General features: G+C 40.1%; 1 protein-coding gene across 1 annotated transcript; it reads left to right on the plus strand.

The window, feature by feature from the left end:
- Positions 1-3949: 3949 nt before the first annotated feature.
- On the plus strand, positions 3950-27620 carry LOC100567055 (keratin, type II cytoskeletal cochleal). The gene is made up of 9 exons (XM_003216975.4): positions 3950-4541; positions 6842-7050; positions 13495-13555; positions 15444-15539; positions 18435-18599; positions 20939-21064; positions 23102-23322; positions 25013-25047; positions 26786-27620. Exons 1-9 carry the CDS (start codon positions 4110-4112, stop codon positions 27007-27009), a joined length of 1569 nt encoding a protein of 522 aa, XP_003217023.2. The 5' UTR covers positions 3950-4109; the 3' UTR covers positions 27010-27620.
- The last annotated feature ends 189 nt before the right edge of the window (positions 27621-27809 follow it).

The following is a 27809-nucleotide window of genomic DNA, read 5'->3' on the forward strand; positions in this document are numbered from 1 at the left end:
TCATGTAGTGTGACTTGTTCAAGGCACGTCAGGAGATTGGGGGGGGGGGGGGGAGAAGAGGAAAATCCCTCCTCCCCCCTCCCTCCACTTTCCTGGCATGCCATTTCCTTGTGAGGAGAAATGTTATGGTCGCCAGGTTAGTTTTATCTTAGTTTTAGGTATATATGGGGGTCTGGGAGGGAGGGGGTGGGAGCTTTCCCAGACCTTTGGGACAAATGGGGACTCACCTTCAGGTAGTCGCAGGACTGAAAATAAGTCCTCACAGCCCAATACTCCATTAGACCCAGACCTTTCAGGGAGGCCTGTATCTAATGGGGCATCTAATTAATTCGCAATAATTTAGGTTATTCTGAATTATTTTATTTTTACTAGAGGTGTCATTTGGATGCCTCTGGTAAAAACTTAGACAGGTCCCGGAGTATGGGCCTATCTGGATAGGCCCCAGGTCTGCTCTCATAGCCATGTTGTCCATGCAATAAAACACTGCAAAATATTTTATTTATTTATTTATTTATTACAACATTTATATCCTGCCCTTCTCATCCGAGAGGGGAATACAAAAAACACATTGTGGTTGTACCTTTACTGGTTTAATAGAAATGCACAAAATACATTATGTGCCTTTTAAACAGCTCCACTGGCTGTCAATAAATTTTTGGTCCCAATTCAAGGTGCAGATTATCAGCTATAAAGCCCTAAACAGTTTGGGACCAACCTATTTTCGTGACCGCATCTTTCCTTACAAATCTGCGCGACCTCTAAGATATTCTGGGGAGGGTCTTCTCTCACTCCCACCCCCGTCACAGGCATGGCTGGTGGGGACGAGAGAGAGGGCCTTCTCAGTGGTGGCCTCCTGGCTCTGGAAATCCCACCCCAGGGAAATTAGGCTAGTACCCACCCTGTCCATCTTCCATAAAGAACTAAAAACATGGATGTTCTGCTGTGCTTTTGATTAGATAATCTCCTAGATAACTTGGCTCCAATTAGGACCTAACATCTCACACTTTACTATTGTTCTCTACCCAAAGATATTATTCCCCATTTTACTTTGCCTCCATCCCTAATTTTGTCACCAGACAAATGCACTTTATCCATCAGGCCTATCCACAAAATTGATTTGCACCAGGCCACCCATTCATGCCAGAAATTGACTTTTATTTCAGGCTTGTTGGTTGTTGGTTTGATAGTTGCCTTTTATTCTGTTATAATTGCTATTCTAATTGTTGTTGTTTTATTCTGTTTTATGATATTGTTTATATATTTTAGTGTGTTGTATTTTAACTATGTTGATTGAGCTCATCCCCATATAAGATGCCCCAAGTCCTTCTGGAAAGATGGAGGCGGGGGTACAAAAATAAGGTTGTTGTTGTTGTTGTTGTTGTTGTTGTTGTTGTTGTTGTTGTGCAAGGTTTCCAAACTTGCAGCCTTCCTCATCATGATCCGTAATTTAAATTATTTTACTTTATCTGGCAGTGAGGACCTCAGATAGGGAATTCCACTTATATTCTCCCTAGGTCTGCCGTAAAGAACAAATGAAACTTTTCACTGCATTTTGCTCTTGCTGTTTCCTTTCAATTTGTTTTTAGCTAATGGCAATCCTAAGGTGGTAGTACAAAACTCAGACCATTATCCTACACTGGCACCTTTAACAGCAATATTATGACACTCTTCTCGACTTGATGGCAGCTCATAGATCTGCTATTAAAGACATGGGAGGAACAAGCATGGTTCAAAGAACCAAAAGTTGGCAGTTGCTTTGACTCTCCTTATGGAGAGACATAGCGGGGTATAAATAAATATAATAAATAATTAATAATGAATACATGCATGGCAATTGTCTTGAAGCATGTTCTATTATGACCCCTCCATGTAAGGTTGGTGGGGCCTGTGGTCTTGATGGGTCACATTTCTGTTCCAGCCTTGTATTGATAAAACCATGGAATCAGAAGTTTTCTTCCACCTAAAACATATGCAAGAGTTTTGTGAGAAATCCAGGATATTTACTAAAACTTCAGAGCAGGAAAGTGTGTGGTGGTGGGTAAATTTCTGCCCTCTTAGTATACCAGGAGAAAAAGAAAACTGCTGCAGGCTCTCATAACTTGTTTGCTCTTCATTAATAAGTTTTGCCATCTTTCTAACACTCTACAATTGCTTTGCTCCATGTACCCTGAGTTTCATCCATGAAATATTAGAGGATATGAGATGGCCCTCTGTGTATTTAGAGAAGAGGGGGAATTTCCAGAAGAGAACTGATAAGAGAGGTGAAGACCAGCACCCATTTCCCTGCCAGTTCTCTTCTGCCCTACCCAAGTCATTAGCATTATAATGAAAATCCCATATTTGCCTGATAACGTCTGCTTCTCCCATATTTATTTAACTGTGGCGGGTGTTTATTAGGATCATTATTTGCTTTTCTGGATTTTAAAGGGAGCAGATTGATGTCTCTAACGCTTTTGCTCTTATAAGGATTTTCTGTTTAAAAACACAGCACACAAAATAGTATGTGTAAGTATTCTTACTTATAATTTGGAAATGGGCAATTTGGAATATCCCCCTGGGATGCAATTCCCAAGAAACAATGCCATCCGTAGGTTGAACATCCAGACAGCAAAAGAATCTTGGACTTTGAATAGCTTGTCTAATGTTTTTGCTGATCTGGATCAAATACAAAGAATACCATTGTTCAGCTTGGTTATGTCTGTCAACCAATGCTATTAGAGCTGGGAAAGCATTGCTTTTGGACCCCCGAGTTCAAACTCTTTACAATACAAGGAATAAAAGGAATGTTACAAATATTCAAAACATGATCGAAAGCATGTTCCTCGAAAGTTGGAAAATCATGTCTAGGAGAAAGCTGGATTGATAATAATTTTTACAGTTATATTCTAGAAAGAATGCACATAATTGATATCCTTTTTTATATTCCTTTTTTAAATAAAAAAACTCTTTGCTGCATTCCTTAGTGATATACTCCAGAATCTTATTAGTTTGTTTTACAGTAGAGTCTCACTTATCTAACACTCGCTTATCCAACGTTCTGGATTATCCAACGCATTTTTGTAGTCAATGTTTTCAATACATCGTGATATTTTGATGCTAAATTCGTAAATACAGTAATTACTGCATAGCATTACTGCATATTGAACTACTATTTCTGTCAAATTTGTTGTATAACATGATGCTTCATTTGTAAAATCATAATCTAACTTGGATGTTTAATAGGCTTTTCCTTAATCACTCCTTATTATCCAACATATTCGCTTATCCAACGTTCTGCCGGCCCGTTTATGTTGGATAAGTGAGACTCTACTGTATTTCCATCTTTTCTATGAAGAGAACACTTTCCTGGACAGGGGACAGTAGCACTAATATGAACTTTGCAAGGTAGATGAATCTGTCATTTGGGGGCAGCGGGAACAGCAGCTAGAAGTCTCATAAATGGCAAGTGGCTGAGATTCAGTGTGAAGCTCCCTCAACCACATTTCAGCACTCTTTTCTCATCTCCCTGAGTCTCTTTTTATACAATTGCTTTTAAATTTTTTTCCTCTTCCTTTCCAAGAATGGGGGGAAATTGTCTTTTTCGACTCCAAAGCTCCAAAAGCTCCCAGCCATCATGCTAATATTCAAAACAAGGAGCTTTTCCAAACTCTGCACTCTTTTCCATGGAAATCTGAAAGGTGTGTGGTGGACTGATACTTTTTCCTAATTCTGTCAATATGCACAAATAGAGAAATAAAGGGAGAGAAGGCTCTTAAATGCTCCAGGTGAGAGATGACCAATGCAAAACTACAGGGGAAGAGTACAAGGTGCAGGGAGTGGAGCTGATAATATTCCCTTGTCTGTTGTTCTTTGCCGCTCCAGGCTCAGCAGGTTGAAGGCAAGTGGGAGGGCTTTCAGACACACCCAAGTCCTTCCAGGCAGTAAAACGATCCTTTCGCTGCCCCCAACTCTTTCTAACGGATAAAAGGAGAGGAAGTGCCAGCTCAGAGGTTCAGAGGGACTCTTCTCTCTTTCATTCTACTGAAAGCCTCCCTTGCCATTTTTTTTTTAGATCTCACTGTTCTCCTCTATAACTTTCTGACTATCATAGCCTTGATCCTAAACTAGCCATGTCACAATTAAGTTACAGCTCTCGTTCAGCTGCTGGGCCTGCTGGGTTTAGCCAGGTCCGAGTCAGCAGTGTATCTTCATCCCGTGGCATTGGAGGGGGCAGCAGTTTCAGGAAACCAGGAGGCTTCGGCAGCAGCAGCCTCTACAACCTGGGCTCTAGCAAGAGGATTTCCCTGGGGGGTGGTGTTGGTGGTGGAGGCAGCTCCTTCAGTGTCCGGTCCTCGTACGGATATGGTGGAGGCCTTGGAAGTGCCTACGGTGGAGGGTATGGCGGTCCGCTCCCATCGCCAGGGATCCAAGAGGTCACCATCAACACGAATCTCTTGTCCCCTCTCAACCTGGAAATTGACCCCACTATCCAGAAAGTACGTAAGGAGGAGAAGGAACAGATCAAGACCCTCAACAACAAATTTGCATCCTTCATTGACAAGGTAAGATTTGGCACTTATTAACACCTTGAACAGGAGATTTTTTTCCCCCCTCTTTACTGGTTCCACTTGTGCACATACAATTGCTATGAGACTCGTGGTGGGGTGGGGGAAAACAGTGCAGATCTTTCTTCTAAGACTTTATATGAGTCAGCAGCTTTCCGTCTCTGAATCTACCAACTCGAACTTAAAACACAATGGCTAAACGAAGCTGGCTATTTCCTGGTTGCCTACCTCATTTATTGTGGATATTGCAACATTTGCAGGTTCAGTACTTTTAAGCTTTTTGATCAGTTTGTAAAAGATGGGGAATGGAAGCTGATTTCTTTCATATTGCCAAAATGGTAGCCAGCATTACACATGTATATGTGTGTGTGCACACATGTGTGTGGCTGTGTTGTTGAAAATGGCACAGAATTACAGTAAGTTGTAGTTTCTGAGCCCACATCTCTAAAACCAAAAACGTCAAGGGAACAGACTCTGTAACATTAACATTTTTGTTTGACCCATTATTTGGGCAAGGTTCCTGTTATAAAATCAATTAATTGTAACAGCACTTGTTTCACATATTAATTCATCAGTTAAAGCAGCAACATTATGATGCACAATGCCTTAAAAGGTAAAAGGATACAGGTTCACAACCTAAGGCTATATAATCTGTTAAACCTGCTTCTGAGTCATCTTTTTAAGTGTCTGAGGTTACAATTATATGTACATTTAATCCTATGCACATTTATAACCCTGTACATTTACATTTATTTAGGACTAGAGCCTGAAGTTACAGTCCTATGAGCATTTACTCCCAGACAAGCATATATATATATATATAACTTGAGAGATGTACACTAATTCTACAGTGCAGATGCACCTTAGTGAGGCATACTTCTGAGCAGACATACTTAGAATTGCATTGTTGGGTATCCAGCGGTATCTCCCTTATAGTTCTGTATTATCACATAAGCATCCTTTGGCCCCTTCTACACTGCCATATAAAATGTAAATTATCTGCTTTGAACTGGCTGATATAGCAGTGTAGACTTATATAATCCAGTTGAAAGCAGATAATGTGGATTATCTGCTTTGATAATCTGGATTATATGGCAGTGTATAGGGGGGCTTTACTAGCCTTCTCCTTAAGTTTATCTGTACTTTTTCTATGATGTGTAAGGTTTCATAATTAGTCCTCTGTGAGCATATGAATTCAATATATATTCTCTGAAATGCTATACTCCTGCAAATCATTAACATTCCCACTCATCTAATGAGGTCAATAGGCTACTAGTTTGGACAATGAGAGATTTGAGGGGATGTTCTATGCTGGCTCATTATCTTTCAGCCTAACTCACCTCTTAAGAATGTTATGTGATGGGTAGATGGGACACAGTCAATTTGAATATAAATCACCTTGAGCTGTTAGGATGTTACTCTGATGAAATCTCTATCAATAGTATAGGCCAAAAATGTGCAAATATGAGCCTCAGGTCTCTTCTACACAGCTGTATAAAATCCACATTATTTGTTTTGAACTGGATTATATGGCAGTGTGGACTCAGATAACCCGGTTTAAACCAGATATTGTGGATTATCTGCCTTGGTGTTCTGGGTTATATGACTGTGTGGAAGGGCCCTAAAATAATTCAGTTCAAATCAGATAATGTAGATTCTCTGCTTTCATAACCTGGGTTATCTGACAGTGTAGAAGGGGCCTCATTTTGAACTTGAAGACTTTTCACAACTAGCTATCTTTTTGGGACACAGCTAAACAGTTACTTCAGGGGCCTTTCCACACAGCCATATAACTCAGTCTATGAAGGCAGATAATCCACAATATCTGCTTTGAACTGGAATATCCGAATCCACACTGCCATATAATCCTGTTCAATGTGGATTTTATACAGTTGTGTGGAAAGGCCTTTGGAGACTACAACTGCAGAACTTGACTCTCATGCACAGTTTATGGCCATGTGGGCTAGATGAATCTGTAAATTGTAATCCAAGACAAGCAATGTTTTCAAGCTCTGTCCTTATTCCTTTCACAAATGAAAACTTCTTATAAAATATAGAGGATTTCTTTTTTGCATAATTTCTTTAACCAGAAGATTCCAGTTTGGCCTTTTCCCCTCTTCTGAGCAGTCAGTCTCTCTTCCTCCCACACTCTCAGATGACCAACATTCCTCAAGTGGTTTATTATCATCCATCTAGTGCCATACAGACTCCTATTTTTCTCCTGCTTTTGTGGCATTTTTAGTCCTTGCCAGAAGAATGACAAACTTTTTGATATTCTGCCTGTGGCATCTTTCCAGGTCCGGTTCCTTGAGCAGCAAAACAAGATGCTGGAGACCAAGTATAGCCTCTTGCAGGAGCAGAAGACCACAAAAAGCAACCTTGCACCAATCTTTGAGACCTACATCTCTAACCTGAGGAGGCAGCTCGATAGCCTGATGAATGACAAGGGACGCCTGGAGGGAGAGCTGAGGAACATGCAGGATCTGGTTGAGGATTTCAAGAGCAAGTAATGTATCTTTGCAACAGTTTTGAGGTGTGACTAGGAGGTTCAAACAGCATCCTTATGGTGCACCCCAAATTCTCCTTTAAGAGAAATATACTCAGGTCACACACATAAAACAATTAAGTCTTTTGAACATTGACCCCATTGATGTTAGGTAGGCTGGGTGCATCTACCCTGCAGAATTGCTGCAGTTTAACATCAGTTTAATTTTCATGACTCAGTGCTATGGAATCCTAGGAATTGTAGTTCGGTGAGGTGTCAGCACTCTTTTGCAGAGAATGCTGAAGACCTTATCAGATTACAACTCCCATGGATTCTTGAACAAGGGTACTGAAAATTACCAAGGCACAATATCGGCATACAGTTTTCATTTGTTTTGCACAATCATTAGTGAAATTTTCACAAAACATTCACTGATTGTGACAAAGTCATAAAAAATTCATCAACCTTCTCATAAAACAGTTTCAATATTTATTCTGTGAAATGCTACACTTGTGCAAAGACTCTATGGCACAATTCATTCACATTCCCACCCATCCACATCCGGTTCTCATAAGTAGGGGAATCTCCCACCCCATCTTTTTCATTCCTACATGCAAGAACAAAATAAACGGTGATTGCTATCCTTGCTTGGCATCACCCTTAGATTATTTGCATGATATGGAGATATGATGGTTTGATGTCTCTTTCAGAACATATATGGGATGGCTTAGGCTGGATCTACACTTTTATATAACCCAGTTTCAGAATGCAGATTAACTGATTAATATGGGGCTCCTTCTACATTGCCATATAAAATGCAGATTATCTGCTTTAACTGGATTATATGGCAGTATAAACTTATATAATCTAGTTCAAAGCAAATAATGTGATTATCTGCTTTGATAAACTGGATTATATGGTGGTGTAGAAGGGTACTGAGCCTACACTGCCTTATAATCCAGTTCAATACATTCAATCTGCATTTAGAAACTAGATTATATAACTGTGTAGATGGGAGTTTAGCATGGTAAATGAGGAACTCTACTGAAGGTTTGGAAGATGACAGTAGACTTAAAATTCACAAATGCAACTATAATCTTGCTTTAGGGGTGTTTTCTGCTGAGTGATTTTTCAAGGGTCTGGGAAGATTCATTTAGTGGACTGTCATAATATATGAAGCTTCCTTTGTTGAACTCTTAACTGTCCCCATAAACATCTAAAGTCTGTCTGCATATATGGTAAGGATCATTCAGAATTGTGTATTGGATGGATTAGTTTTATTCAATATTTTGGTAAGAAATTCCAAAAAACATAATCTGTGCTGATATGAAGTTGTTGTAACACCAGATTAAGGGCCCTTCCACACAGCTATATAACCCAGAATATCAAGGCAGAAAATCCCACAAAAACTGCTTTGAACTGGATTATCTGAGTCCACACTGCCATCTATTCTGGTTAAAAACAGAAAATGTGGGATTTTATTTAGCTGTGTGGAAGGGCCCTAAGGTAGAGGAATAATGTGGCAATGTTTTAGAAAAGAGGGAATGTTCTAATCAAACTACTACTAGACCATGGATGATGTCAATTTGTCATCTATGTGTGTGTTATTCCATCTTAAATTATTTCAACGAGTTCTGAGCACTGAACAAAGAGCAACATGTCTGCACAAACCCCCTTGGTTTGTCCTCTCAACAACCCTACAAGGCAGGGTTATTGAGAGGGAGAGAAGTTGGCACAAGATATTTTTTTGTGACCTAATGGAGGTTTTAACCCAAGCCTCCTCAGTTCAGATCCCATACATTGTCAGCTGAGCATTAATTGGAAACATTCCTGCTTAGCATAAAATTCCCAGAATCCCCAGCTGACATGACTAGGGGGAACTAGTATTCTGGGAACTGTTGTTCAAAAAAAAAGAGAGAGTGTGTGTTTCTGATCTTTGCTGCTACAACCTCTCCCTACTGATTCCAGAGACCTTGAACTTTGGGCTTGCCATTTTACATATGGTGTAATATAAAGCCATTGGGAATTATGTTTTTACTGCACACCTATATGTCGTTTTTGTGTGTGCACTCAAAAAGGAAAGTTTGCACATGCATACCTCTACAACTGAGATCCGTTTCTTTGTGCAATCTGTTAAAAGAAATTGCATTCAGTCAGTAAAAGGTTATTATTTCCGTCTTTCTCTTTTTCTTGGCAAAGGACTACTAAGGGTTACAGGGTGGAAGTGGTGAAAAAATTAAACACTGTATCCATTGACAGCAGTGCATTAAACAAAGGACCCACCTGCTGTTATGAAAAAGAGCTCTATGGAGACAAGGGGAGTAAAGGTTGGCCGTTGCTCTGGATTAAGAGTTCCCTCTGCCTCCTGGGGGGAGTCCAACAAGGGCCAGCTCCTCACTCATTCCCCTCCCCGCCACACCTGCAATTGTTTTTTAAAAAATATAGCAGTTGGCTGGCAGGCAGGAACAGAAAGCAAACAACCTTGATAAACCCTCGGGGTGGGTCCCTATAGAGAAGAAAAGTCAATAACTAGTAATCCTTTTCCAGGTACCGCCACAGTATTATAGCTTGTGTGACTTGGAGTGAATGGGAGCAGAGGGAAGGTTGGGAAAGGCTTTGTTTGAATTATTGCATTGCTAATTATTTTAATAAAAGTCTCAAAACTTTCCAATCAAAGAGGCCTTTTACGTGTTACAAAAAACACTTCTTTGTAGCACATTGAAACTACTCCTTTTTTGCTGTCACCTCATCAGAAAAACTTGCAATTATGTTTGTGGGCATTTTCACCAAATGATTGTGTGTCCTATAACTCTGTGGGCTAAGCCTTACTCACATCACCACCATCATCATTTGATGTAGGCCAGACATGTGGAAGGGCTCAAGCAGCCAAGGACAGGCCTTAAGTATATCAAAACCATATAGAGTAAAGGGATCTGTAGTGGAAAAGCAAAAATTATAATAATAACTTCCCCAAACCCTGCCTTTACGTGCAGCAACGATCTCTGTATCGACGCTGTTCTAGTGTGCAAATGGCTCTGTGAATGAAGTAACTATAAAGTGTGTTGTTAGCATTGTGCCTCAGTCTAACCTATACTGTAGAGTTGTTAAGAGGTGATAGTAAAAAATCACACGGGCGATATTTGTAGCCCTTTCAGCATTAGCAACAAATGTATATTTTTTAAAAAGGTGCTAGCTTGGGATAGATGCAACTTTCCTTTCAGTTTGGATTTGGTCAGAATTTTTCCAGTCTGCCAAACATGAATGTGAAAGGCAGCAAAGCGGACAGATTTCCCCACTGTTAAGGATGAGTGAAAATTTCATTTCAGATGGATTTAATCACAATAAGCAAAAACTCTCGACATTTAATGTGTGAATATGTGTAACTGACTGGCATGATCAGTATTATGCTGGCTTCAGACCCTGGGGTCTAGAATAGATAGAGTAGCCTCCTCCTCCTGATGCTACAACTATAGGTTGAGTCCTCCTTATCAGGAAATCCAAAATCTGAAATACTCCAAAATACAAAACCTTTTGCCACCAGTCAGACATGCCCACTTTTGGGGAAAGGGGGCTAATCACACATCCAGCACCCACTGAAACTTTTCTTGAGAAGTCTTATCGAGGGAAAGAAAAGGAGGGGAAGGAGGGTTATGTTTATACAAAGCCCCTGTATAAAGCACATGAACTTCCCTGGAAGTGGACTGTGAGTGCATTGTGATCCCTTTGGCCTCATCCTATATGCTGCCCAGACAAAGTGAAAAAGTATTTTAGGGGACAAGGGGAAGGAGTTTCTGCTCTTTTCTGCCTACTTTGCTAAAATAATAGAAAGTTTGCTGATAATGCAGGAGGTGTTTGGGGTATGAGCTTTTAACAAACCTCGAGTGAGTGGAATTGCAGAAACTGGAGTCCTGTCCACTCTTTCTCCCACCTCCATCAGATTTCTGATAGTAGAAGAGCAGGGGCTCCATAAGGGAAAAAAAACTCAGTGAACACTTCATGCGTGAGTAGCCCCCTTTCCCCACTATCCATGCAAAAACAAGTATTCCAAAATAACAATTATAAAAGAAAACCCAAAATCTGAATAACATTCGCTCCCAAGCATTTTGGATAAGGACCAGTAGTAGTAGTAGTAGTAGTAGTAGTAGTAGTAGTAGTAGTAATTGCTGCTTCTGGTACTTTTACCATGTTTAAAAAACAAAATCAAAAGTACTATCATAAAATGGCTGTCTCAACTCTCAATGAACGAAGTGGGGGCAAAGTACATTAAAAGAAGCTGTGTCAATGACATAGAGGAACCGTGGCTTCAAGGGTGTGGCACTGGCCACAGCCCTTTGAACACTTCTTTTCTCCTCCCTCTCCCTCCCTGCCAACGTCTTTTTTAAGGACGTTGGCAGGATGAGAGAAAAGCTGGAACAATCTAGCAAATATAGTTTTGGCAGCAGCAAAGCAAGAGATTGCTCTGTATTTTGCCTTTCTAGTTTATGCAACAGTATTTGTATTGGTAAATATTGAAACTAAACTCCACTACAGCCCCCAGCCTTAAGACTTAGGATTGTTGCCTAACCAGTTAACAGTAGTAAGAATTAAGTAAGAGCTGGTGAGAGGTGAGGAGAAAGAACACTTTCTTCTTTTTATATGAAACAATATCACATCCTTAGTTCTCTTCCTTTTGAGTACTTGGAGTTGCCTAATTAGTTGCCTTCCATTTTGCCCGCACCAGTCTTTATGTTAGTCTATGTTTTCTTTTTCAATAATTAGGATTGCTACCTATGGTAACATTATTTCTGCAGCAGCTGTTGTTGTTTATTCATTCAGTCGCTTCTGATTCTTTGTAACCTCATGGACCAGCCCATGCCAGAGCTCCCTGTCAGCTGTGGCCACCCCCAGTTCCTTCAAGGTTCAGTCCAGTCACTTCAAGGATACCATCCATCCATCTTGCCCCTTGGTCGACCCCTCTTCTTTTTTCCTTCCATTCTTCCCAACATCATTCTCTTCTCCAAGCTTTCCTGTCTTCTCATTATGTGGCCAGAGTACTTCATCTTTGCCTCTAATATCCTTCCCTCCAGTGAGCAGTCAGGCTTCATTTCTTGGAGTATGGACTGGTTGGATCTTCTTGCTGTCCAAGGCACTCTCAGGATTTTCCTCCAACACCACAGTTCAAAAGCATCTGGCTTCCTTCGCTCAGCCTTCCTTATGGTCCAGCTCTAACATCCATAGGTTACTACGGGGAATACCAGTGCTTTAACTATGCAGACCTTCGTTGCCAGTGTGACGTCTCTACTCGTCACTCTTTTATCGAGATTGGTCATTGCTGTCCTTCCAAGAAATAAATGTCTTCTGATGGCTGCAGCCTGTATTTCTGCAGCTATTTTATCTCAAAAAGGCAGGCAGGCAGGCAGGCAAGTGTTATGCAGGAAACCAGTGTATTTCATTTCCATGATAGCAGAGTTTTCCAACATATCACTTACTGCTTGGTCTTGGTATATAGGTTTATTTTGCTACTAATTGAAAAACAATTTGCAACACACATTATCTAATATCATCATTCTTCTCTTCCCCAAATCCACAATAACTGCTTGGACATTATTATTGCATTTGGGAAGCTCATCTGCAAGTATGAAATTGTTCTCCTAAATGAAGAAAATATCTGCTTCATTCCTGTTTGGCAAGGTTGCTTAACATGGGCAAGCAAAAAGTTTTATGATGCATCAACTAGAGAAGTACGTTTCATAATCTTTGCTGCCAGCATCAACCAATGCCAACAGCTAGCTCAAAACTAAAACATAGCTTACCTCAGGCCCCTTCTACACTGCCATGTCATTCAGATTATTGGATCAGATAATCTGCATTATCTGCTTTGAATTGGATTATATGAGTCTACACTGCCATATAATCCAGTTCAAAGCAGATAATCTGGATTTTATATGGCAATGTAGAAGGGGTCTCAGAATTAAAACTGAGGGCCCATCTACTGCATTACATGGTCAGTGTAGACCCATATAATACAATTTAATGCATTTAAAATACATGATGTGCGTATACACACACTCATTCACACACACACACACTCACACACAGAGGCAGTTCACCGGCGAGGCCATTTAAGTTGCCTCTGGTGGCGCAATCATTCTGGGGGCGCAGTGAGGCCCCTGGGAAGATGGCGCCACCCCCGCCTCCTTCTTCGGGCCTTGCGGGCCTTCTTTGGGCCTCCCGGCCCACTGGAAGGGCCGACGTGGGCTCCAGAGTGCCCAATGCAGGCTCCAGAAGGAGCCCGCATAATTATTTTTACAAGTTGAAATACATGATTTGGGGGGAGTTCTTTTGGAGAACATGGAGAAGGATCCCATCATTCATGTTATTGAACACTTAAAGAACAGATTTTCACTCCAGGCTTGTGTGTTGTTACTTTCTGGCTTGTTCTGTTGGTAAGCTTAAACCACCTATTTCATTCTGCCTTCCCAACAGGTATGAAGATGAAATCAATAAGCGCACAACTGCAGAGAATGACTTTGTTGTCCTCAAAAAGGTGGGTGAGAAGCACTGTTTTCTTAAACCAATTTATTCACACAATCCCTGGCAATTGGAGACAATCCCTGGCAATTGGGGACTATCATGCTTTGCAGTTATAGAACTATGAGATAGCTAATTTTCTATGTGCAGGAATTTTCCTCTATATCCATCCACATTATAAAGTGGTAAAGTCCTCTAGAGTTGGAAAGAACATTTCCATTGTGCAGCTATGGGCCTTTTCTTCCCATGTTTACATACCAAATAGACAATGGAGAAAAGGATAAAAGACACAAAGAAATGACTGGTGGTTTTCCTAAGGTCAAAGAGATCAATAGTAACACAGGGATGACAAAGGACATTCCATCAGGGCTAGGAAACACTGTGACCTATTAGATCAGTGGTTTTCAACCTGAGGTCCCCAGATGTTTTTGGCCTTCAACTCCCAGAAATCCTAACAGCTGGTAAACTGGCTGGGATTTCTGGGAGTTGTAGGCCAAAAACAACTGGGGACCCCAGGTTGAGAACCACTGCATTAGATATTGACAGCCTAATTCTCCCAATCCCTTTTTGTTGGCCAGACAGGTTCCTAGATTGTGTTCAGCAGGCTATAGTACTCTTTTCATATTTAATGCATTATGGACACAGGAGTGAGCATCCCTGATCCTACAGTGCAAACAAGAGTGGAGCTTGATCTTTCTCCTTCCATCCCCAACTTTATTTTTTCTCTCACCCCAATATCCAGGTAACACCCACAGTCAGTTGCATCACTATGGTTGGTGCCAATTGGTGCAGTAATTCAAGCCGCCCTCCAAAGTAGGAACCCCCTGCATCAAGCCATACCAAAAAAGTATAGCTAAAATATCAGAAAATTGGACAAAAATTGTGACTATAAAATGACAGCAGCAATTAAAGCAACAGTATGTGCTTGTAGTGCATACCAAAATGGTATGAAGCATCATTGTAATTGAACAATAATGGCTGCTCTGTCTGAAGTACATACATTAGAAGGTCCAAAAAGTAAATTAACTTAAGAGTTTTAGCTTTGTAAGTATACAGATATGGGACATGTAAACTGAGATTATTAAAAAATGTTATAACAATAATTGCTTGCTGAAACAGTGCAGAATTGTTTAATAGACAGTCATTACGGTGTAGCTCTTTCTGATGGTGTCACTCAATGCTGTTCACATACCCCACATCTGCCTATTGATGGCAATGGCTGTACATAGCACAGCTACAAGGCTTAGAAAAGTTTCCACTGGCATCAATGGGAACATTTTACTGATCCAGATAATTTTACCTTGTTCTTGTCTTGGCTGGCAAAAATAGAGATAGTATTCCCCATCACACTCTTGACAAGCGGCTTTGACAAGAAACATGCACCTGAGATTAATCAGAGAAAGCACATTGGTATAGCTGTAATCCTTGCCACTAGGGCAGATATGGGCAAACTTTGGCCCTCTGGGTGTTTTGGACTTCAACTCCCACAATTCCTAACAGCCTACTTACCAGCTGTTATGAATTGTGGGAGTTGGGAGTCCAAAACACACGGAAGGCCAAAGTTTGCTCATATCTGCACTAGGGCAAGGTGTAATTTGATTCACTATGGCAATTTAATATTGCTAATAGGTGGCAATGGCATAATCCAATGGTTAACTACCAACCAGACTAGATCCACTGAATCACTGGGGGGAAATGATGAGTCAATACTTAGGCCAGTTTCTTTAATTCATTGGGGACCAACCACTGGTTTTAAGCCAATTACATTTATTGTGAATAGGATGAATTCTTAGAACATGGAGATGGTATTTTTCATCAGGTACACACAGTGGCAACTGTCACCTTACTCCTGACCATTCCTGCCAAAATTTCATTCAGCTTTCTGGTAATGTTTGCTCTTTTAGGATGTGGATGCTTCCTACATGAACAAAGTGGAACTGGAGTCCAAGGTGGATGGGCTCACTGATGAGGTTAACTTCCTGAGAGAGTTCTATGAAGCCGTAAGTAAAATCCTCCATGTCATCTTCTCTCTTTTATGATACATATGGGGGACCTGAATCAGATCAAGTGGGTTTGTACTTGAATCATTCATATGTAACTGTAGTCTAATTTTGGCCCTGTCTCATAGTGTTCATTGGATAGTCTTCTCCTCTTACAAGTTATTTGAAACCTGGAAAGTAACTAAATGCAAATGATGATGAGTTTCTCTGCTTATTTCTCTACTGAGGAAGCTGTTGAAGACATTATAGAATTATAATCAAAACAGTTTACTTTTCACTATACTTATATCCCTTTGACTCATAGACTCCAGTCTGTTTGCCAAACTCCATCTTGACTTTGTCTCTTGCCAACTAAGAGTTTGTTGCAAAGAAGACCCTAAGCCTTTGCTAAACATATCCAGTTGGTTTCATATGATTTTATATGTAATACACAAGAATCACAAGAATCACAAGGATCTTAGCAAATATGCTATTTTGATATTGATCTTCTTGTGGTTGGACTGGAAGGCCGTGGGGTCTCTTCCAACTCTACGATTCTATGATTCTATGGTGAGATGAGCTCAGTACTGGTATATTGCAGCAAGAAGTGAAGGAATGAATATTTCCATGCCTGTATCAATTTCTTGCAAATACATATACCAAGCTTCAGTGGGACATTTGTCCCCATTATTTTCTATATATGATTAATCACATGCAGAAGAAAAGACAATGAAAGATAGGAAATAAATGGGTTGGATCTGCTTTTTTGTGCAGCAAGGGTAGATCAAGTGTAACCCTCCATGTGCTGTTGGATTGCGAGCCCCATGAGCCCTACTTAGCCTAGCCAATAGTGAGTAATGTCAGGAGTTGCAATCCAATATTCGGAAGGATGCATGACTTCCACCCCTATTTTAAGGGGCACCCATTTCACTCTTCCTGAGATTGCTAACACAATACAACAAATCTTGTATTATTTGCAAAGGCTGTGATGCATTTCAGAGGGAAACAAATATGGATGCACACTTTTTTTGGTTAAGTTCCATAAACATGTTTTAGTCAGGGCAAATATTCATGCAAATTATGTAGATTAGAAAATAAATATAAAAATATGTACATTTGAAGGGGGCTGCATAAACTGGGCAGGAGAATATGAGTTTCATTTCACAAATTAGCTTAAGTATATAATATAATATAATATAACTTTATTTTTATACCCCGCCCCATCTCCCCGAAGGGACTCGGGGCGGCTTACATGGGGCCAGGCCTGATAAAATAAACAAAACAGTAACAAAGCAATAAAACAATTATCCTAGTAAAAAACATCAACATCAATAAAAACAATCATTAAAATCAACAAGCAGAATACAGTGTTAAAAACAGGAGACTAATTCGTAGATCCCAGGCGAAATGCAGAGTGTTACGAAATGGGAAAAGGAAATTTCACAGTTGGACAATAAAGTGCGGTATAAAATGGCAAGACAACAACAATGGGACTATTATGGAATGGACAGATAGATCAATCCAGCAACAACTAAACATTGAAGGCCTTTTGAAACAGCCAGGTTTTTAAGCTCTTCCGGAAGGAGAGGAGGGTAGGGGCCTGCCTGATCTCTCTAGGTAGAGAGTTCCAAAGCCGGGGGCCCACGACAGAGAAGGCCCTCTCTCTCGTCCCCACCAACCGTGACTGTGAGGGTGGTGGGAGCAAGAGAAGGGCCTCCCCCGACGAGCGAAGAGAACGTGTGGGTTCATAGAGGGAGATGCAGTCTCTAAGGTAGGTGGGTCCCAAACCGTTTAGGGCTTATATAGAAAGTATAGAAAGAAGAGCACTAGGATGTGTGTATATATCAAAAGGTAGATAAATTGGCTGCTTTGGAACAGAATGGATTCATTTTTGGCTTTGGAGCAGAACCAATAGGGTTCTATTTATTCCTAACAATATTATTCAACTCATTTCCATTTCCAATAAATCCACTAAGGTGGAACCTATATAAAAGAGAAAATTGTATTGACTCTTGGTGGAGACAGCAGTTCAGCTTTAAAAAAAAGGTAGGGCATTTTTCCTTCCCAAGTGGAGGGTGTTAGCTCAGGATAAATAATTCTTTGGCATCTAGCCATAATATCGGAAGGAAGGAAAGGAGGGAGGGAGAGAGATAACTTCTGAATTCACCCTGAGCATTAATCTCGGGGCCCTTCCACACAGCCATATCACCCAGAATATCATGGCAGAAAATTTCACAATATCTGTTTTGAACTGGGGTATTTGAGCCCACACTGCCATGTGTTCCAGCTCAAAGCAAAAAATGTGGGATTTTATTCAACTGTGTGGAAGGGGCCCCAGAGGATAGAATTCACTCTATCTAATTCAGGCTAAAATAACATCTGTGATTTTCTCTCGCCTTTTCCAATATCATATTCTTGTTTACATCAAAACCCTTACCAAGGGCTTTGATGTAAACAAGACAGTGGGCAGACAGTTTCTTGCTTTTTCCTCTCTACTAGTTTTTATTGCACCTTCTTACAACTGCTTTAGACCCTATTTGGAGGTAGGGAAGGAACTGTGTACCTGTACCTTTAATCTCATGGACCACATCCAATGTGAGAGGAAGAATATGGAACAAAGTCCTCCCCTATCCTTGTAGACTCCTCACCTGAGTTTCAGAAGAAGAAAAATTAAGTGGACAGATGTACACATATTATTATAGAAAAGACTGGCCCATGATAGTTGGCATCCTGAGTCAAAGAATGAGATGGTGCCCTCTTCATACTCTCTGTTCTATGTACTAAAGAATATCTGACTGCCAGTTGAAACAGATTTTTGCACTGATAATGAGAGAGAGGTCTCCTTTGCAACCTAAGTTTGCGGACCAACTTTTATGACACAGAGTAGGTAATAAATGCATTTATTTAATTTTCCAGGAACTGCGTGAGCTGCATAACCAAATCTCTGATACTTCTGTTGTCCTTCAAATGGACAACAATCGAAACCTTGATCTGGATAGCATCATTGCTGAAGTCAAAGCTCAATATGAGGAGATTGCTAACAAGAGCAGGGCAGAGGCTGAGGCTTTCTACCAAACCAAGGTGAGTTGTGCTGGAAAAGTGGGGGGAAACTAGCTGGGTATACAAGAGTGTTTGAAAAATAACTCCCTAGTTCTAATGTAATTTACATTAGAACTAGGGAGTTATTTTCCAAACACCCTGTATTACTTGTGTGTGTTGATATTGATTGTGTGCAAATCTGAAATATTACATCCCCTAACATTTCAGATTTGCACATTTGCCTATTTCTGGGTAGTTACTTTTATTTAAAAACAATGTTACCTACAAATGTATCTCCAAGGATTATTACAACCTTACTCTTTATTGTTTCTGTCAGAGTTCTATAGCTGAAGCTTGTAGCTCTTTGATGTCTCTGGAGTAGAAAGCATTTTAGTCCAGTGGCAATCTTGCTGACATTAGGTCTATTTATATCATAACTTCTCCATGTCTACTCATACTTTCCATACCTCTCGACTTGCACATCTGTCCCCTTGTCCTTACTTACACTTGTTTATTTTGCTCAGCTAGTTACACACACACACACACACACACACACACACACACACACACACACGCATACACACTGCATCTTACCTAAATGACTCTGCACAGTTCCCTCCAGTCCTAGGAATAGGAAACAACTACCAAAAATCTATGATTGGAGTAGGAAGGAGGGATTTCTGGCCACTCCTTTTGGCTTCAAGTGGGTATGAACCCACTTGAGGAATAAACATGGGGGAAGATTTATGGCAAGTGTTCAACTTCTTAAGACTCTCAGGCCATCTTTTTTCTCCTGGCCAAATCAAACACATATTGCCTCTCCAGGAGCAGTGATTAGCCATTTAAAAGATGCTTTGATTCAAAAGAGTCAAATGTTCTCAAAACCAGAGGTGGACTTACAGCCACTTCTACAATATTTTGTTATTTTTGGTATTCACTGCAGTCCTTAGAGGAGCCCAGAGATTGAACATTGACTATTGTGCCTTTCAGGATTACCCTACCTGATACTGGGAATTACAGGAACAGAGGGCAAAGACATGAAGGATTCATTTATAAAACAAACTAACAATTTTGGTTAGTTCATTTCCCAAGCGCTTTCAGATGTCGTCTAAAGCTAATCCTTCCAAGCAATGGTTCAAACAGTCTGTTTCTTAAAATAACAACATTCCATCTCACAGTTGACCTCAAGGCTGTGGTCATCTCAAATCACTCTCCAACACAACTGAGGGTGCATCTGCACTGTAGAATTAATGCAGCTTGTAACCACTTTAACTTTCCTAATTCAATGCTATGCAAACATGGGAACCTTACTTTTACAAAGTCTTTAGCTTCTCTGTCAAAATGTGCTGATACCTCACCAAATCCCAAATCCCAGGATTCTATAGGATTGAACCACGGCAATTGAAGTGGCATTAAATTGCATTAATTTTACAGTACAAAGGCAACCTAAACACCCCAGTTTGAAACTGCATTATATAGTCAGTGCAGACTAATATAATGCCACACAACTGGATTGAACTGGATTATATGAATTTACACTGACCATCTAATGTAATTTTAAACTGCATTATGTGGTAGTGTAGATGAGGCCTAAGAAACCAGCTAGGAGCTAATGCCGATTAACTGTTTATTATGTATTAGTGTCACATGTTTCCCATCTTTTACTCCAGTAAATCTAGAGCAGTGTACACGGCTCCACTCCACTTTATCTTCACAACAACCCTGTGAAGTGAGTCTGGCAGGTAGCGGATTAGACCCTAGGACCACTCATTGGTTTGAATGTTCTTGATAGTTCCAATGAATCAATGGAATCTATGTGTGTGGTATCAAGAATCAGTTCATAGGATCTACTCTAGTTGGATTTAACCTCAGCTTGTGTCTGAAAGCTCAGCTCTTATTTTCAGTCAGCTCACTGAATGGTTCCTATTCACATCTTTGAGGAAAAAGTATGACTAACTACCATTCATTCATCTAATGGAAAGGAAAACATGATTGGTATTCACAGCAGAGGATAAGAAGTAAATTCAGAATGGAGTCAAAAACCTGCAAGCTAGCTTTGGAATATGGTGGTGTTGATTTTGGAGGGAGGAGTTTGTGAGAGAAAATGATAGGAAGGTGTTTTATGTCTGATATCAAGTACAAGGTTCCTCCCAACAATTTCAATCATGCCTCTTCAACAATATTCTCCTAGCAAGAATGCAAAGAAGGAGGCAAACAATGAATGGGAAAAAAAATGTCCAAAAATTTTGTACTGCAAGAGTTTGCCTTCCCCAATCATTCTGATATTTGATAGCTTTAGTATACTCAGGAATTGAAGTTTAGTCTCTTTTGTAGGAAATCTATACTTTTTTGCATTCTCTTATTTCAATTTTCATCCTCAGTACGAGGCCCTGCAAGTCACTGCTGGAAAGCATGGGGATGACCTGAGAAACACCAAGACGGAGATTTCGGACCTTAACCGTACAATCCAGAGGATGCAGGCTGAGATTGAAAATATGAAAAACCAGGTGAGAAAGCAGAAGGAACTCAAACATGTATTTTAAAATGATATATTCTGACTTCATATATTATAAATAGGATTGGGGAGGATTTTGTTAAAACATATTTTGGTGAAATTGCATTAATTCTACAGTACAAAGGCAAGTGGTGTGTCAAAAAAAAAAAAGAATTGAAAAGAAGAAGTAATTGTGTTGATTGATGGGTGCCCGCAAGGACTGGATATTTCATGATGAATGAACCAGGGAGCTTTCACAAAAGCAGAAAGATAAGCCATTGTGAATCACTCCCCATCATGTTTGTTTGCCTTTAAGGCAGGGCGGCTTCAGCAAACATCCACATGGAAGCAATGCAAACAGTGTATCTGTGATTAAAGTATGGGAGTCTTGAAGCCCAGGTGTCCAGCAATACACCCTTCCTCTCTGGTGTTTGCCCTGCACCCTTGGCATTGCACCATATGAGAATATAGGACTGATGATAAGCAATGGGAATGCAAGAACTGCATTAGTCATTGGCATCTGTGCCAAATAACTAATAATCTTTGACTCTTATGATAATTTATTGGCCATAAGCAGTTGCAGGCTCAGCAAGTATAGGGTGCAAAAGACAAATGAGTTTAAGAGTGTATTTAAAAAACACCTGTAATGTATTCATCCCTGCTTATTGGAAGCTATCTTGTACTGAATCAGATCATTGATCTGACTGGGCATGGCAACATAATCTCAGGATGAGAGGTCTCCACCCTGAGCTAGTACCTTTTGCCTACAGATGCCAGAGTGTGTATTTGTGGACATTTTACATCCAAAGCTAGAGTACTGCCACTCAGATGTGTTCCCTCCTCTGATTCAAGAAGCTACCTTTCACTGAGTGATATGATTGGTCAATTTAGACAAGTATTGTCAATTTAGAAGTAAGGGTCATGTGGTCTTCTAGTCCAAATCCCAACATCCCAAGAGACCTAATCATTGGTGAGGGATCCTTGTAAGGTGTACAATGGTCTCGTAAAATCTAAAAGGCTGTGTAGTCCCCAACATTGGCTCAGTCTCTTTGGCTAGAGTCTCTTTAGGATCTCAGGGGGACACCTTCTCTAGTCTTTTAACCTGAAAGTCTTTCAAATGAAGATGCAAACGACTGAAACTTGGACTTTCTAAATCCAAAAAAGCTCTCCCACCAAGCCTTCTCCCACCTTCACCTCTCTTTAAAAGTGCAGCACCATCTTCTTTTTGTCCGATGGGGGCTGGGGCCATGAGGTGAGGATACAGCTCAGTTGTGACTTCTAAAGACAGATTGACTAATTTCTAGCATGTCTAGATTGAACTTGTGCACATTCTGATGCTAAAGCTTCCCTAGGACCAAATCCAGTTACTAGTCTTAATCAGAATAGAGTCATTGAATCAATGACATTTACATCAATGTTGATTTACCAGGTAGCAATTAATTTAATTGGTCTTCTTCAGTTGGGACTTATAATTGGATTTATACCTTTGGTACCTTATAAATAGAAAATGTGACAAGATGTAAAAAAAAGTAGTAGACAACCTTCCTCTCTGATGTGCTATATTTCTATTTGCAGGGAGGCAATTAAAAAAAGATACCTCTCCTATTTAGAATTAAGTGTCACAGTGCACTTTAAAGTTTTGCATTACACATTCTGGGGAGTCCTTGTGGTTTCAATCACTTGTTCTAATTAATCAATATTGGATCATCAAAAAGTGCATTCAACTTAGCATGGAGTTAAATGTAGTAACAGATACAGTCTTCCCTCATATTTCCCAAAGGCCTCCAAACAAAGAGCTCATGATCATGGCTTGGTAAAATCCTTTCTGGGCATAGACATCACCATGTCAGATTGTATGGAGGTTATCACAGGACTGAATTTTTCATCATTTTAAGGTCTCCTGACTGATAAAGCAATAGATGGCAGAGTTCTACCCTGATGCATGATTTTCTATGTGACCTTTTCTGAGCAGTTCCAAACTGTACACCTCATGAAAACAGAGAAAAGAATAGGGTGAACATTTGTATAATCCTATGTCTTGTTTTCTTAGCGTGGCAAACTGGAAGCAGCCATTACTGAGGCAGAGGAACGTGGTGAGCTGGCTGTCAAAGATGCCAGGGCCAAACTACAGGAGCTGGAGAATGCCCTCAATAAGGCGAAGCAAGAGATGGCCCGCCAACTGCGAGAGTATCAGGAGCTCATGAATGTCAAGATGTCTCTAGATATTGAGATTGCCACCTACAGGAAGTTGCTGGAAGGAGAAGAGAGCCGGTTAGTGTCAGGATGCAATGCTTCAAGCAATATACCCATTTATTTACTATTTACTAGAGCAGTGGTTCTCAGCCCGTGGGTCCCCAGATGTTTTGGCCTTCAACTCTCAGCAATCCTAGCAGTTGGTAAACTTGCTGGGATTTCTGGGTGTTATAGATCAAAACACCTGGAGACCCACAGGTTGACAACCACTGTACTAAAGCTACATTTAATTGATTAGTTGGTTTGTTGATTGGTTTTGTAATGAATCAGTTAGTCCAGTTCACCAATATTTATATCTTGCTTAAATGTCTATATCTCAATTAAGCCAAAATATCTATATCTATTTAATGTAAATGTAGACACAAAGATGTAAAGACACCTTCACATATCCAATTACTTGCTCCACCAAGAACAAATCTATTGGATCAATTGCCCAATAGCAAATTTATATAAATCACATTGATTCAATGGATCTACTCTTGCTGATTTAAGTCACATCCAAATACATTCATCTCACCCTCACCTTTTCAAATATATCCTCTCACCATATTGCTGCAAGTAAAGTGGTGAATGATTTCTTTCCATAGACTTTATGTAGAAGAAGCATTTGTTTGCACACACAACTGTGATTTCTACCCTTATGAAGATTTAACCAATTGCTTATATGTTAAATTGACTGAGACATCTTTTACCAGGAGGCATCCAATGGATAGTGGCAATAGTGGTGCTAGTTGGAAAGCTGTAATAATCAAAGCCAAGTAGCGGCATCCTTCCTTTAAAATACCCCCCATTTGGCATGATCACTTCCATTTATAGATGTGACCTGATTTGATGGTAAAAGATAACAGTAACATTATATACCTTATTAAGAAAATGTCACAGCATAACTTTCCCTCATTGCTATTTCCATATACACTCAAAATAAAATAGAAGGTCTCTCATCCAGTGCAGTCGGCACGAATTTCATTAGGACATGAGCACTGGTTTCTCCTTTCTTAAACATTAAGCACTACCTATGTGGCAAACCTGGGGCAAGGGCTGACCCTTCCCACCCCAATTCAGTAACAGCAAATAATAGATATTTGATATGTTTGACAACTGTCCTCCTTAATTCTTACTATATGCTCAAATCAAACCAAAACAATTACCCCATTTTGGCTTATGTGACATTTTGTCATGAAATGCTTCCTTCAGTCCCAGATAATGTGCTAACATTCTGGATTTATCAATAATAGCCTGTGGGCCGGTGTATGAGAGAGATAACAGTCACCATTTGTACCAAACAATGATTCATCAATTCCCATGTATAAACATTACATTTTATAAGAAGCAATTATCAGGTTTTATATTGCTTCCGTCAGTCCTCTGGCGGTTTCACCCATTTGTTATCAAGGAAACATATATGTAAGCTGCTGAAATGGAACTTGGCTTTCCATTGTTGGGCTCTGTGGGCTAGTCAGTATCAGAGATAGCAAATTGATAGACTAAATGAACACATAGCACAATCTGGCTAGATGGTTCATGGTATCTTTTAGAGCTTGGATAGATGCATTAAATATTAGCAACTACCAAATGGCACACAGCTGTGTCCTCTGAATATTTCATATCAAAAGCAATTTCTTTTGTGTTTCTTTTATTATCCTCTAGTCATGATTAGAAAGGTAAGAACAAATCCTCATTTAGTTTAATTGTTTCTCTCTTTCCACAGGTTGGCTGGTGATGGAGCTGGTTCTGTGAGCATGAGTAAGTTTCCTTTGTATTACTTAAATTTCCTGCAGTTCTACTGTAAATATCAGAGAACACATTGAAACCCAACACATAAGCCACAGAAAGGTAGGGTGTGGCTGGAAGAGTGAAGCTATCCCTCAGGATAGCTAGATAGATATAGTGGAAAGGGAAAGAAGAATGGAGGGAGAGGTGATCATTTATCCCAAGGATATTTAAGTTTTGAATTTCTGAGATCATTCTGTGTTTCAGCAATTGATCCAAAGAGTAAATTTTGCCATGATCAAGAATTGACAAATCCTAGAATAAAAACTATTTAAGTTTTAATTTGATTCCACCCAAAAGCTAGGCATTGGTAACAACATTTACAGATAAAAGAAGCTTAAAACCAACAGCCACAAAATAACCAATTGAACTAAAATGGTAATGATGTAACTTTTGCACTCTAGATGTTATGGACCAAAACATCCATCCAACCTTGCCAGCAAGGCTGGTAATTAGGAATGATAGTAATCACAGTTCAGCCAACTCAAGAAAGATTATGTCGTCCTCATTTTTTTAATATTAAAGATACCCTGTGCGCTCTGAACCAGACACCTACATGCAGCCTAAAAGGGGTAGTTTTACAATTCCTTTAAATCTAGCACAGCTTTAGATTTTGGTGGATCTTCCTAGAAATAGGCAGCCATCATCACAGCCTTGCGAAAGTGTCCATTATATGGTTTGTTGTGATTGACACCAATGGTATGATCCATTATAATTAGGCTGCTCACTGTTACTTTGGCTGCAATTTCTTCTTCCTAGGCAGTGGCATCAATTGGAGGGATGGTGGTGGATTGCACTGGGTGACACCATCAGAGGGGTGACACCCAAAGACTGCCTTTAAAACTAATTGCAGTGTTTCAACAGAAATGTACTATTGTTTATAAAAATAAACCTGTGGTTATAACTACAGATGCATTTTTCATAAGCCCAGCTTACAGGTACTATATCAATATAACTAAAAAGCTAAAACTCTGTGCTAATGGACTCTTTTAACCTTCTAATTATGGACATGTGCTCTAGTCAGAGCTGTCATTATGACCCAGTTACCATGACACTTAGTTTTGTGTGCAAGTGCTACAAACACACACTATTCTTTTCATTGCTGCTGGTTTTTATGGTCACTGATTTTTGTCATTACATTGAGATATATACTACAAATTATGGATTTAGGTGTTACAAAAACATTACTAAGGATTCTTAGCGCCCGGGCTGTGGCGCAAGCTGGTGAGCAGCCAGCTGCAGCCAGTTGAGATCAATCACTCTGACCAAGAGGTCATGAGTTCGAGGCCAACTTGGAGCCTGCGCTTGTCTTTGTCTTTGTTCTGTGTCAAGGCATTGAATGTTTGCCTTATATGTGTAATGTGAGCCACCCTGAGTCCCCTTCGGGGTGAGAAGGGCGGAATATAAATACTGTAAATAAATAAATAAATATGGTCTGCTACAGGAAGAAATCCATTGGACTGACACTATGAATCACCACAATGGGTGAAAACAACTTATAGATGGCACTGTTCCTAGGGTAGTCACTGAATTGATCCCATCTAATTAAGGATCCTGCCATGAATGGGGATACAATAGTGGTTTGAAACATAATAATGTCTCTGAAGACAACATAATGTCTCTAAGGATGAGTGAAGTCAATTGCATTTCTGAATAAAGCCATATTGTTCTTAAGTCTCATATAAACACATATTATTCTTCTGTTTGGCAGCTGTCCTCAACACCACTGGTAGTTCTGCATATGGCAGTGGAAGTGGCTATGGCAGTGGAAGTGGCTATGGCAGTGGAAGTGGCTATGGCTATGGAATTGGCATTGGAAGTGGAATGGGCAGTCGAAGTGTCGGCTTCTCCTCTGGTGGTGGCGGTGGCCAGGGCAGCATTAAAACAACATACAGTGTGTCCTCAAGCACAAGCCAGCGAAGTGTCAGAAACTAAACTCCAGACAGCCATCACTGCCTGAAACAAAGAAGATACCAGTCTCCCCCATACCTTGATATCTGCCCACACCCATAGCAGAAAAGGAAAGAAAATGCTAGGAAATAAAGGGTGTTTTATTGTCTCCCAGTACCAAATTGCCTTCACAGTCCAGCAATAAAGCTTGAAATGTCAGTGCTATATTCTGTGTGAACACGGCCCCAGAAGCCTAAATTTTGATGCTGATTCCATTCACATCAAGGGGAGCCCTGCGGTTGGTTTCACTGACCAAAGGGCTAATCTGGATAGTGAAATTCTAAGTCAGTCTTTCCTCATCCTCTTGCTTTCGAGATGTTTTAGACTACAACACCCATTTCCCACAGCACTGTAGATGTTGTGAACATTGAGTGGGCGGCATTGTAGTCTGACCTATCAAGAAGGCACCAAATTGCAAAAGCCTGTTCTAAAATATCCAGCCAAATTTGAAACTGTGTATTTTGGTTGCAGAAACTGTCTCTCTTTTATCTCATTTTCTCCTTTCTTTGTCACATGAACCATCTCATTTTCCCTGGAAGAAAAACAAATGTAAACTGAAATAAAACTGGAGTAATGTTTTCCTCCCTCCAAAAATACATATTCTGTTTTGTAATACTTTTACTTGTTATTCTACATTGTGATCAGATAAGGACATATGAAATTCTATGCTGAATCAGACCAGCGGTCTATCTAGTCAAGTATTCTGTTCTCACAGTGGTCAACCAGATATGTAATGGGAAACCCACTGTTCGGAATGGAATTGTATCCTCCTCCTTTCAATTCCC

This window comes from Anolis carolinensis, chromosome 2 (genome assembly GCF_035594765.1).
Source record: "Anolis carolinensis isolate JA03-04 chromosome 2, rAnoCar3.1.pri, whole genome shotgun sequence".
Taxonomy (NCBI): domain Eukaryota; kingdom Metazoa; phylum Chordata; class Lepidosauria; order Squamata; family Dactyloidae; genus Anolis; species Anolis carolinensis.

Bases quoted from the DNA above. Each gene is read 5' to 3' on its own strand.
- LOC100567055 (XM_003216975.4), top strand. From the start codon at position 4,110: ATGTCACAATTAAGTTACAGCTCTCGTTCAGCTGCTGGGCCTGCTGGG. The intron at 18,600-20,938 runs GTGAGTTGTGCT...TTTCATCCTCAG, and splicing joins AGGCTTTCTACCAAACCAAG to TACGAGGCCCTGCAAGTCAC. The intron at 23,323-25,012 runs GTTAGTGTCAGG...CTCTTTCCACAG, and splicing joins CTGGAAGGAGAAGAGAGCCG to GTTGGCTGGTGATGGAGCTG.